The sequence below is a fragment of the Hydra vulgaris genome, chromosome 09 (assembly GCF_038396675.1).
Source record: "Hydra vulgaris chromosome 09, alternate assembly HydraT2T_AEP".
NCBI lineage: Eukaryota > Metazoa > Cnidaria > Hydrozoa > Anthoathecata > Hydridae > Hydra > Hydra vulgaris.
Genome location: NC_088928.1, coordinates 30486743 through 30500127, shown reverse-complemented (window position 1 = coordinate 30500127; position 13385 = coordinate 30486743). Strand labels below are relative to the sequence as shown.

General features: G+C 27.8%; 1 protein-coding gene across 1 annotated transcript in view; it reads right to left on the bottom strand.

The window, feature by feature from the left end:
• Positions 1 to 13385, bottom strand: part of LOC100213368 (ribosomal protein S6 kinase alpha-5) — an 83226-nt gene that overhangs the window by 33741 nt on the left and 36100 nt on the right. The window contains exon 5 of the mRNA XM_065805287.1: positions 6367 to 6480. Coding sequence (XP_065661359.1) covers positions 6367 to 6480 — 114 coding nt within the window. The remainder of the gene's footprint in view (positions 1 to 6366; positions 6481 to 13385) is intronic.

Genomic DNA, 13385 nt, shown 5'->3' with positions numbered 1-13385 from the left:
CGCAAAAAAGATTATCTGGACCGATGAGAGACAATTATAAATACAAAAAAAACTTTAACGCAAAAAAACTTAAAGCAAAATAAATTGCGTTTAGAACAAATAGTTTCGAAACATCGCTCTTATATAATTTTTTTTATAAAACTAAGCGATATTTTTAATATAAAGTAACATTTTACGATTGCTTAATAAATAAAACAAATGTTCTTTTATTTATCAAAGAGTGTGATATAATTTATATACTTGTGTTCTATTTCCAGTGGTGGATTAAAGAGGGGGCTATGATGTTAGAGGCCCCGAAATAGTCAAGTTGACCTTTTTTTTAGTCATTTTTACGTTGTAGCATAACATAAAAAGGCCCCAAAAATCCAACAAGATTCTAATAAAACTAAGCTAGTTTTAGTTTTGTTTAAACTAAATAATTTTAAAACTAAAAAAGTTAATTTTTTTAATAACTATTTTATGCTTCGCTTTATTTGAAAAGCCTAACATACTTGAAACTTCTTAGAAAGATGGAAAAATGAAATAATTAAATCATTGAGTTTCTGTAGAAATTAAAATAAGATTGAAATCAACTAAAAAGGTTAAAAATACTTTATGAAGAGGAAGCGGAACTGCTTCACAATACCGCTGATGACGTTTAGTGAGTGGGCTTTTTAATTTTAATTAGTATTTAAAACAGAAAAATGGAACTTTAAGTATAACGAGTTTGCAAGTATGGCAACTGAAGCTAAAATAGTTGGAGTTAGTAAACCAATATCTAAGAACTTAACAACCTTTCTTTCTTGGGGGAAAGAATCAGTTATCGGGTACACGGAAGAAAATGGCTTAGTTGTTAAAATATGGTGTAAAATTTGTGCTAGGCACAAAACAGCTATATTAAAAGATCCTTTATTTAAAGGAGTGTTGAATTATTCGTTTATTGAGGGAACTTGTTTGGTGACAAAACATCAGGTAAGATTAAAATTATTTACTTTATTTTAATTTGTCTGTCCAGGAAATAACTTAAACATAATTTTTACTTATGAATATTTTTACTGTTTCATTAAAAGTATTATTTATAAAGCATTATATAATGTGCCATGAATTTATGTAACCAACTTTTTATTGAATTATTTAATTTTATTCATGAATATTTTTGATAATAATAAAGGTTGATCACTATCTAAAAGGGAAAAGTCATAGGTTGGCGGTACAAATTGAAAATGGGTACTCAGAAGATCCTGGAAGTAATCGTGTAACCAACTTCGATATAGAAAATTCGGTACCACATGACAGCCGCAATGCATTATTAAAGATGTTACAAACTGCATATGAAATGGCTCTAAAACTGAGCATGCCACATAGCTATTTCGAGACGCTGATAAAATGTCAAAGAATTAATGGTTTACTTCTTTTAGAAGGAAAATGCAACAATAAAGCAGGTTATTGATTTCTTATAAAATTTATAATTTTTTGTTGTCTAATTGATTTTAAATTGTTTTAATTTATTTTTTTAGCACGTGAATATATCTCCAAAATTGCCAGTGCCGTAAAATAATAAGTTGCTAAAATCATCAACGATAAAAGGTTTTTCTCCATTCTCTCTGATGGCTCACAGGCTAGAAAAACAAAGGACGAGAAAGAGTTGATTCTAGTGCGCGTTGAACGCGAGGGGACCCCTGCTTACTTTGTAGTATCTTTACTTGATATGAACAATTCGGGTGGTATGTAGGCTAATGCAATTAAAAAGGCTATTGATAGCATTTTTAATGAATCAGGTAATATTCCTTTAACTGCGGCAGCTTACAAATCTAAACTTATCAGCGCGACGGCCGACGGAGCAAGCGTCAATTTTGGAATTTATAATGGAGTGTTAACGCAGTTAAAAAATGATAGAATGTGGCTGATTAAAATTCAGTGCGTAAACCATCGTTTAGAATTAGCTATATAAGGGGCTGTAAAAGATATATCGCAGTTTAAAGAGTGGGAACGCCTGTATATTTCAATTTTTAGTTTATTTTGCAATTCTGGCAAATTAAAAAGCGCGATTAAAAAAGCTGCCGAGGCTTTGAATATTACATACTACACCTTGCCTAAAATATTGGGAACGCGCTTTATAAGTCACAGGAGACGCAGCTTTACAACACTGCTACATAACTGGCCTTAGCTTATTGTGGGTTTCGAAAACGCTCTTGCGGATCGCGACACTAAAGCAGATATGCGTGCTAAGATATCTGGGATATCCAAACGGTTGCATGAATACAGACTATTATGTATAGTTTGTAGTTATTTCGATATTTTAGAAAAATTATCTCCATTATCGTTGGTTTTCGAAAAGCAAATGTTAATGGTGAATGAGTTAAAACCAGCAGTGGATGTAACTAAGGCTAGCTTAGACGAATTAAGCAATGAAGGTATCGACAATATTATTGGTTCATATTTACTAAAGTTTAGAATCAATGAAAAACATGGTACAACTAATCTTGTTTCTTTGTATTTAAAGGAAGGCCACGAGTTGAAAAAATCGAATAAAGAGTTCGTTGAGATAGAGCTCTGCAACATGGCTAATCTTAACTTGGATTGTCTTAGTTCTGCTATTAATTTAAGAAAATCAGCAATCGACATCATTCTGTCATTGATAAACGATAGATTTGGTTCGCTGTTAAATCCCATATTTGATTGGTTAGATCCACAGTTATGGACAGCAGACAGCATGTATGGTGATGCCAGCACCTCTTTATTACTAAAGGAACTCTTTTACCCTCTAGAGGCTGCAGGAATAGATTTTAAAATGGTTCTTCGGGAATGGAAAGCTGCAAAACTAGTAATAAATAAAAAAACACCATTGCACTCACGCCTCTTGAAATGTGACAGAATTTTTTTTTTTTATCATAGAATCAAGTTTCCAAACTTTAGTCTTCTAGTTAAACTTATGATGTGTATTTCTGGCTCTAATTCCGCTGTCGAACGCATTTTCAGTATTTTGACTGTAATACTGAATGATCGGTGTTTAAAGATGAACCACTCAACAATGGAAGACTCTTTAATCATAGCTGGGAATGACCAGAATTTCACATACCAAGAACGAGATGATATTTTGAGTCGTGCTGTGGATATCTACTTAAGTAAGCAAAGAGTTTTTCGCCTTGATTCAGCTAATGCTAGCAATGTCACTGATTATAGTAGCGAAGAAAGCAGCGACAGTAACGATTTCAGTTCTACATCTGAATTGGAAGAATAAACATTTTATTTTAAAATTTTTATCCGTCAAGGTTAAATGTAACTTGTAAGTCACTTTATGTACGTAATTATGTTTGTGTTTTGTTGCGCATGTTTTTGTTTCGTTCATTTATGTTTGTGTTCTGTATCGACCTCTGGCGCGGTGCTGATCCACTCGTAAGTCACTTTATGTACATAATTATGTTTGTGTTTTGTTATGCATGTTTTTGTTTCGTTCATTCATATTTGTGTTCTGTCTTGACCTCTGGCGCAGTACTGATCCACTCATAAGTCACTTTATGTACGTAATTATGTTTGTTTTTTGTTGTGTATGCTGTTGTATCGTTCATGTATGTCATGTACGCAATTATGTTTGTGTTTTAAAACAATATTGTCTAATGTTGGATATAGCTCCTTAACTTGTAGTTTTGTTGAGCTCTCTCCTTATGGGATGCGTCATTGCTGTTTGAATAGTGTTTACCCACTACTCCGTAGTTTGTGCACAACAAAAAGTTTTCTAGTTTTATTGCTAAGACCCATATAATCAATACATTACTGAAGAGTTCTAGAGGACGAAACAATATTGTCTAGTCTTAAACTCGAGTCCTTAATACAAGGGAGGATGGGAATAAGAGGCTGATTGGGAACTTTAGTTCAGACCATTCAGATCTGATAAACGGGGGGATCCAAATTACTAGTATGTTTTTGAATTCTTTAGGGCAATTTTAACTTTTAGTTTTGAGAAATATTTTTTTTTGTTGATAACAAGTAAAAATTAGTAAACAGGGGGGAGGGCTTAATGACCTAGGGTTAGTAACTATCTGTTAGTGGGAAAATTTCCTAAAAATTAATTAATATATATCCGCCCCACCCACCTCTATTAAGGATAATAGAGTACATTCTTCTTATATGTTTATTTAATAATTAGTTTTATTAACTTTGATGATTATTTTTAATTTTATTGAAAACGCAATTATCATTGAATACCTATTTGTTCAGAAAAATAATCGTAAAATTGCTTTAATAAATTACATCAAATGTTTTATGATCATATTAAATGTTCAAATTTTCAAGAATAAACAGATAAACAAAATTACATTTACATATAAATTACATACTTTTTAAATAAAAATTACATTTACATATAAATTACATACTTTTTAAATAAAAAATAAGAAAATACTAATAAAATAATATACTAATATAATAAATTTTACAAATCTTTGACAATATAAAAAATATATATTAGAAACATTATTTTTGTAAGCAAATAATGATAGTTTAAAAGATTTACGGCTTTGCAGATGTAGCTCCGAGAATGAGCCATAGTATTAAAATAATAATTCGTTTGATCATATATTCTTCAAACAATTTATGTAAGAAATATCAAAACTTAAAAAACCTCGAATAAAACAAATATTTTAAACAAACTTTAAAAATATTTCAACAGAATACTCTAGAACTACAATTCGCTTAGTCAGCGTATTTTTTAAACCAATAGAATTATTTTGTTTGTCTTTTTAATGTTCTCGAATATTCTTTTTATTTTTCCGCACCAAGATGTTTTAAGAACATTTGAGTTTAAGTTTTAAACTTATAATTATTTTGCAGACAAACATGGAAACATACATAAAATGAAATGTTCTCAAAACGACTAAAAAATCTGGCTAGTTTTTCGCAAGTAAATATGATTTCTGTGGTCAACGATTGCTCCGATCGCTCCCGCTTCCCGACCAAGCCTGATGCTGGAGTGATAAGAATGTCAAGCAACAGATTAACCTGTTTATCGGCTATATCAGATAGGATGTGATTAGTGGAATCAAGAGATAAGATTGATGAAAACTTTTTAGCAAACAATTCAGCATTGTCCTTAGGTGAGATAACAAAATCTGAACCATGCAAGAGATATGGAATAACAGATTTGCCCTTGCCCATGGAAAGAGTCCTAGTCAAATACTTTATGAATTTAACTTAGATACCTAATTTTTCGTGTGAACAATCATAAGCACATAAGTACAATCATAAGCTGCATAAATTCATGGCGTAAGAGAAATAACTAGCATTTGTATAATTTTTTTTTTCTTTATCAAATAAAATTTGTAAATATTACCCTCTTAAGTTGTATTCATGGTCATGATTCCACAACATGTTTTTTCTGGATTCTATTACTTTTACATAATTTAATAAACTATAATTATACTTATAAAAAAATTTCATAAAATACATAACAATAAATTACTAATAAAAATAAAAAACAACATATTACTAATAAAAATGAAAAACATAATAATGATAAAAAACAAGAGTATAACAAAAACAAAAATAACCTTTAATTAAAATATTGATTTGAGTTAACAAAAAACATTATTTTAAAGTAATCTTGATTAAAGTATTCTAGGTTTAATAATTTTTAGATAACGTCAAGAGTTGACACCAAATTTACTTTTCTCATTATGTAGGTTGCAGATAAAGTTTTGCTCATATTTAAATTGTCCAATTCAAGTATTGGGTGTTGAATTTGAAAGTGTAAAAATGTGAATGATTGCTCATGTATAAACTAGGTATGACGGGATGGTTTATTTTCTATAAAATGCCTGTGAGTAAGCTGAAGCATTCAACATTAAGATTTGGAAGGATACCACAGTAGCTTGCATCATGTGAATTAACACCAGCTGCTCATAGAATATAGTTTTGAAGAGCATGCTTTTTGGATTTACTTATATTGGTTGTGGAGGTGAGGACATTTGCACTGAAGGTAAAATTTTATATATAGTCTTGTATTGAGGCTGATGCCAATGTTGCAAATTTTGAAGAACTTGGTTTTTTAATGTTATGACAGGCTTTTTACCTCAGCCAATATAAACAACTTTTCATTTCGGTATGTTAAAATTTTATTATCATCAAACAATCATTAAAGACTATCTGCTACTTCTTGAGAAGTTATTATCAAGAGTTATTACCAAGTAGTAAGTTAGGCTTAACCTCCTGAAGGATGTAACGCAAAAAAATTAGCAAAAGATGAAAATTTTTTTGTGCAATATCCTTCAGAAGGTTGTACTTATTTTTATTGTATATTATTTATACTTATATAATGTTAATACTTATTTATATCATACTTAATGTGTGACTATTTATTACTAAGGTAAAAACGCAAAAAAGTAGTTTTACATTTTCGTGTAAGTGATGAAATTCTTTACTTAAACCAAAATCAGTTAACACAATGTGACCATCTCCATCCAAAAGAATATTTTCAAGTTTGATATCTCGATAGATCACACCAAGCTAAACAACATAAAAGGAATCTTTTTAATATATTTTAAATGAGAAAAAATGGATTAAAAAAAAAAAAATCAAACATTGAAATATTAACACTAGACATTGTCACTAATTTATTTAAATATATGTTATATAAATCTTACTAAAAATGCTTCAAATATTAAAAGATTCTTTGTTTTAAAGAATACATTATTCTAATTTAATTTATATTTTATAATGTATCATTTTAATAGACAACTTCACAGTTCTGATAATTTCATGCGTACATATCTTAATTAGGCCTTTGCGTACGGTCACACGCCTTATATGACCACGCATATAGTTCTTTGTTTTGACAACTTGACCACGGCTCTTTGCAAGTTTTGATAATTAGTGCGCTTAAAAAATGTGCTAAAAAAACAAAGCTAACTTAAATTAAAATAAACAATCCATAAACTGAAAAGAGAATAAAATCTTAAAAATATATATAATACAAAAATTAACTTAAAAAAATAAAAATATTAAAGAATGATAAAATAAATAGAGGAAAAACCAGAAAAAAAATCAAAATATTTTTTATTTAACTCATAGCTCTATCAATTTGTATTTTTTCCTCCCATAAATAAATAGAGCGGATTCATAAAGAAGGGAAGAGCCATGAGGACCTTCACACACACACACACACACACACACGCACGCACGCACGCACGCACACACACACTCCCACCTCAAATTTTTTTATTTAGAAATTGATATATTTAACACAGCGCAATGTTTAAAAACGTAAGTAAATAAGGCTGTTTAAAAGTGCCATGAAATTTAATAAATTTTGTGGTTCAAAATTTAAATTTTATAAAAAAGTTATTAAGGTAGTTAAAAAATGGTTCGCAGATACAATTATTTTAAGATTATTGTAACTATTTTAATTTCTTATATTTAGGGTTCTTTTTTCAGCAACGATATTTGATGCAAGTCAAGAAACGAAACAGATGCGTCTGAAATTTTTTTAAATCTATTTGTAAAAAATATTTATGTATTTGTGATGAAACAAATTTTGTAAAGTAATAAAAAGTCATAAACACAAATAAAGAAATCTAAATTTTTAGCTACATTCACTACTACCAGCAGAACAACTATCATCGTCACTAAATTCTTCATCTAGTTCCATCAGCTGTTGCAGAAATAGATTTTATACAATAATCATTAATCAATAAGAGAATTTTACATTTTGTAATTTTGTTTACATTAAAAACACTTTCTAATGCTAATTTTAAGGAATCAGCATTTCCTCTCCGAAATCAGTCATACTGCATAGCGCAACAAAAAAATAACATGGAAGAATGCTGTGCTCTAACTAGTATTGCTTCTTTGTCACTACCTGTTTTTCATGCTTGACTACCATCTGAAAGCAAAGACATAAATGACTTGTTAACAATAATAGCCGCTAATTTCTCCGTTATTGTTTGGGCAATGCAATGTATAAAGTTTCTGGCTATAAAAAATAGAGAAATTTAAAAACTAATGTTATTGAAATGCAGTAACTTTACTTTCAGAAAGTGATACACAACTAAAATATAATGTACTCGTTTTATATACATATATATATTTATATGTGTGTGTATATATATATATATATATATATATATATATATATATATATATATATATATATATATATATATATATATATATATATATATATATATATATACACACATATAAATATAAATATATATATATATATATCCATCCTTGTTGCTTCTGCCTAGCAATAAGTTCATGCCGTTATCACGTTGAACCTTAACAAGATGTAAAGCCAATATTTCAAGGTATACATTTTAGATTTATAATGTCTTAAATATATAAATAGTATTACAAGTCTCTTTTATTTTATATCTTTATATTCTATATAATAAATATATATCCATAAACTATACTTGATGATGTGCAACAACATTAGTTCCTTTTGTAAAAAAATTAATAGACTTTTTAGCACACCCAAATATAGAAGATTTGCCTAGATTCATATTTTCATGCTTAGAACATATTTTACACCATATCTTCACAACAGTGTCAACACCATTACCTTTCATGACTTCATAACCAAGGAAATTATATTTCCATGATAAAACAGTTTGTAATGATTTTTTGATAGCTTTTGTACTCATTTCTTAACTCTCGCCTTAAACTCTTATCTAATTACTTTTTCCAATGGTCACCTTTTATTACATTACAATAAAGTATTCGGGTATTTTGTTGCAGGTTAATTGTAATTATTAAATCAATTAAATTAAAAATTGTATCCTTTATTTTAAAAAGGTATTGATACAATTGAAAGCTTAGCTGATATTGTTTCCTTAAATTTGTCTAATTTTCAATGTAATACGGAATATAATACGAAATAAAACAATGCTTAAAAATTTTATTAGCATTAATGTCTTTTTATTACTTTAAAAAATTTGTTACATTACAAATACATAAATATTTTTTTACAAATAGATTTTAAAAAATTGTAGACACATTTGTTTCGTTCCTTGACTTGCATCAAATATCGTTGCTGAAAAAAGAACCCTAAATATAAGAAAATAAAATAATTACAATAATCTTAAAATAATAGCATCTGCGAACCATTTTTTAACTACCTTTGATAACTTTTTTATAAAATTTAAAATTTGCACCACAAAATTTTATTAAATTTCATGGCACTTTTAAACAGCCTTATTTACATACGTTTTTAAAAATTGCGCTGTGTTAAATGTATGGATTTCTAAATAAAAATCTGAGGTGGGGGTGGGTGGGTGTGAAGGCCCTCATGGCTCTTTCCCTCTTTATGGATCCGCTCTTGCATTTTTTAAAGGCGCTAATTATCAAAACTTGCAAAGAGTTGTGGTCAAGTTGTCAAAACAAAGAACTATATGTGTGGTCATATAAGTTGTGCGACTGCATGCCTCTTACACGAATGCCTGCTTAATAGTACGTCAAAGTTCTTTATGCATAGAGTTGTTTAAAAAAAAGTAAAAATATGGATAAATTAACTATATATTTAATATGTATCTCCAGTTGTCAATGTAAAAAACAGATTAACTTTGGTTTGAAAGTAACTGAAAAGTCATTGGTTTCATTTAACTTTTGAAAAAGGTCACCCACCATGACCCTTGATTACACACTGGCTCCCATATATCAGTAAAAAAAATGTTCTTCAAAAGTATATCAACCTGGGTCTCAAAAGAACCAGAATTTTATAGTGATTTCAAAATTCATAATCTTTCTATTAAAACATTAAAAAAAAAAAATGCAAACAAAATGTCATAAAAAATAACCTTTTCAATTTTTAGATAAAAATTGTTGTTTTTTGTATATAAAATTTAAGCAATTTATTTTTATTTGAAACCATCATTATTTCTAAATGTTAATGGTAATTATTATCTCTTTAAAATTTTGGTTCTTTTGAGACCCAGGTTGATATACTTTTGAAGGGGAAAAAAAAATTCACTGATATATAGGAGCCAGTGTGTAATCAAGGGTCATGGTGGGTGACCTTTTTCAAAAATTGAAAAAAACAATGACTTTTCAGTTACTACCAAAGTTCATCTGTTTTTTATGTTGGAAACTGGAGTTATCAAAAAGTCACATCCCTACTCTATAGTTCTTTGTTGTTGCTTTTTTTTTTACAGTTTTCCTAACATGGTTTTTTTTACAGTTTTCCTAACATGGTTTTTTTTACAGTTTTCCTAACATGGTTTTTAATGAAATTCTTATACTGCTTATTTGAACTTTCAAGTTTAAAAATAATTATGTCAAAACATATAAACAAATCTTTAAATTATTGCGTAACTACATAACACATATTTTATTTTAATTACGCTAGATGATGACAAGGCTTTAACAAAGGTCATGAGGGTGCATTAAATGCCCCCTGCTTTCAAAAAAGATCTGTCCCTATTCTTAAAACATTTTATTGATTCTTGCAAGTAACTCAATTTATATTATTCAAAAATGTAATTGGATTTAGAAGGGGAAGGGGGGAGCACCTTAAGTCTGAACTTGCAACCTGACCTAAATGCCATAAAAAAGGGTTTTTTAAATGTTATGTCTCAAAAGTGAAATTTTATAAAAACTTCAAAAAAAATTGTCATTTCATAAAAAACATCAGAAAAAATAATTATAATTTTAAAATTTTTGAGGTGGTTCACTTAAACAAAATTACATTTTGGAAAAAAATAACATAATTGATTGTGAGAGTCAATAAAAAATATAAAAAATAGGGACAGATCTTTATTTGAAAGTAGGAGGCATTAAACTAAAGTATTGAACAAACTTTAAAAAGTGCAATTAGAGTGATTGCAAACAAACTTTTAAAAATACAATAGAGTGATTGCAAGCAAAAACTACTTTTATACTAACGCAGATATTATTCTGAAGTGAAAATCTCTAAAACTAATTTCTTACTTTTATAAAAAGAATACCAAAATCTTAATAAGACATATATATATATATATATATATATATATATATATATATATATATATATATATATATATATATATATATATATATATATATTTATATTTATATTTATATTTATATTTAAATTAATAAACTTTCTGGTTTGTCTTGTTGTATAAAACTTGATACTAAGATTATTGCATAAAAATAAAAAATAAAGCTGGCTAAATAGTTATTTTAAATTCTGTAAAAACATAATGGAGGATGTTAAGGATAAAAAAGAATTCATACTTCATACACAACATGAAGACATGCTAAATGTCAATACTTTGACAATAATTAATCATAATAGTAATAATAACTCTACCTACTTTACAACAAATTGAAGTCTCCAAATCATTTCCTTTACATGCTTTACATGCTGAATATCAATACTTTTACAATAATTACTCATAATAATAATAATTCTACCTATTTTATAACAAATTGAAGTCTCTTTTTTGGATATGCAGCAACTTTATTATGCAAAATCTTTTTTTTTTTGTATAAAAACTTTTTTATCTTAATTAAAAATGTAAACAAACATTTTAAAAAAATATCATACCAAAAACTTGAAATAAAATTTCTATTAAGATTTTAAAATGTGATAATATAAAAATCAATTTAAGCTTTTTTTTGTTTTGCTTTTACTTTAATCTTTTTTTGGGGGGGACTTTTATCTCTACTATACTTTTGTTGGAGACTTTCTACTAGTGACCATGATCCGGCCCTTTACAAAGTTAGGAAAAAATTTTATAATGCATAAATTATATGCGTACATTTATTATTTATTAAATACTGACAAATGCAAATATACTTTTTTAAACTAATTCACTCCTAAAAAGGTTGCAAGCAACCACTATTAAGTTATGAGTTACTAGAAAACAAATGATAGGGATAAAGAGAAAGGAAACGGTAAACTAAAAACTTAAAAGTTGCAGGTTGTCAGGAAAACATGAAGACGGGTGAGCGTTTTGAGATTTATTTGATGTGCGCGGATAAACTAGATGAATATAATTCATGCAGGAACAATAAATGCATTTGTAGAAAAAAGAAAGAGATACAACTTTACAACATTGGGATAGTGACTCAATTCGGCAGATAAAACTTGGCAAACATAAAACTACATTTAAAATGCACTTGTCTGAGAGGGAGAGGGTTGTTATTTGTCAATAAAGGAATGTATGTGTGTGTATATACATATATATATATATATATGTATGTGTGTGTATATACATATATATATATATATATATATATATATATACACACACATACATATATACATATATATATACTTTTTATTTATTTGTTTTTTTTCATTAGATAGGTAATAAAAAACTATATAAGATTTTATAAATATATATTAAAAAAAAAAATTATTGAAAATATTAAATGTAAAAAAAAATTTGCGCGGTTTTAAGCGATATTCTGATAAAAACGAATTTGTTTAGAAACATACAAAAATCTAAAATTAAAAATTGCAAAAATAGTTGTAAAATTGTATTTTTTGCAATTGCTTTTTAATCAAATTATTACCTCTATTTCATCAAAATTGCATTTTTTGCAATAACACACAAAAAAAGAAATTCTTACTGTCTCAGTTCGCTCAAATATATTCAAGCGCAGTCGTTAAAAAAAACTAACGGAAATGCCAAAAAAATATAAAGCGTAATTAAAGAAATTATTAGCAGAAAAAAAAATGGAATAAGTATTCAGCCAAAAAAACTCTTAAAAGATGGTAAAATCTGCTCTAGCAATTAATCTAACATTAATTAACATGAACAAAATAAATCTAACAAATTAATAACAAATTAATTAACACGAGCCTTGCAGTACTCATAAAGTTACTGGAAATAAAGAAGAGTGTAGGTCTTTAAGATTGACTTTAATATTGCGGTTAAAAAGAAATGATTTAAACTTTCATATGAAACTAAAGAGAGGACTAAAGGATAGTTAAACAGGTCAGAGTGTTTAAATTTTAAATATTGAAACACTTATAAATACTTTTCTAGAGTTTTTAAATATTGGAACCACTTCTTTACCACTTAATAAAAGTTTAGCTTAAAAACCACTTAAAGTTTCTTTACCACTTAAAGTTTAGCGAGAATTGAAAAAATTCTGGAGAAACCTATTGTAAGACTATAATAGAAATGTTGTCTGAACCGCAACCTGTAGAAAATTAAAATTGAGAATTGACTTTAGAATCAAAGTGATTTGGAAGTCTAACAATGAATTAATCTTTTTAACTAGAAAGGCAAGAAAAGTATTGCCATTAGATTCAAAAGTCAAACAAGACAAAAAGTTCTTTGCAAATAACTCTGCCTTATTCTGGGGAGAAGTAATAAGATCAGACCCATGAACTAGAGATTTTATGTTAGACTTAATTTAGTTAATGATCCTTTAAAAGATTTTCAAAAGCATCGGGAAAATCTTCAAAAGCGAGA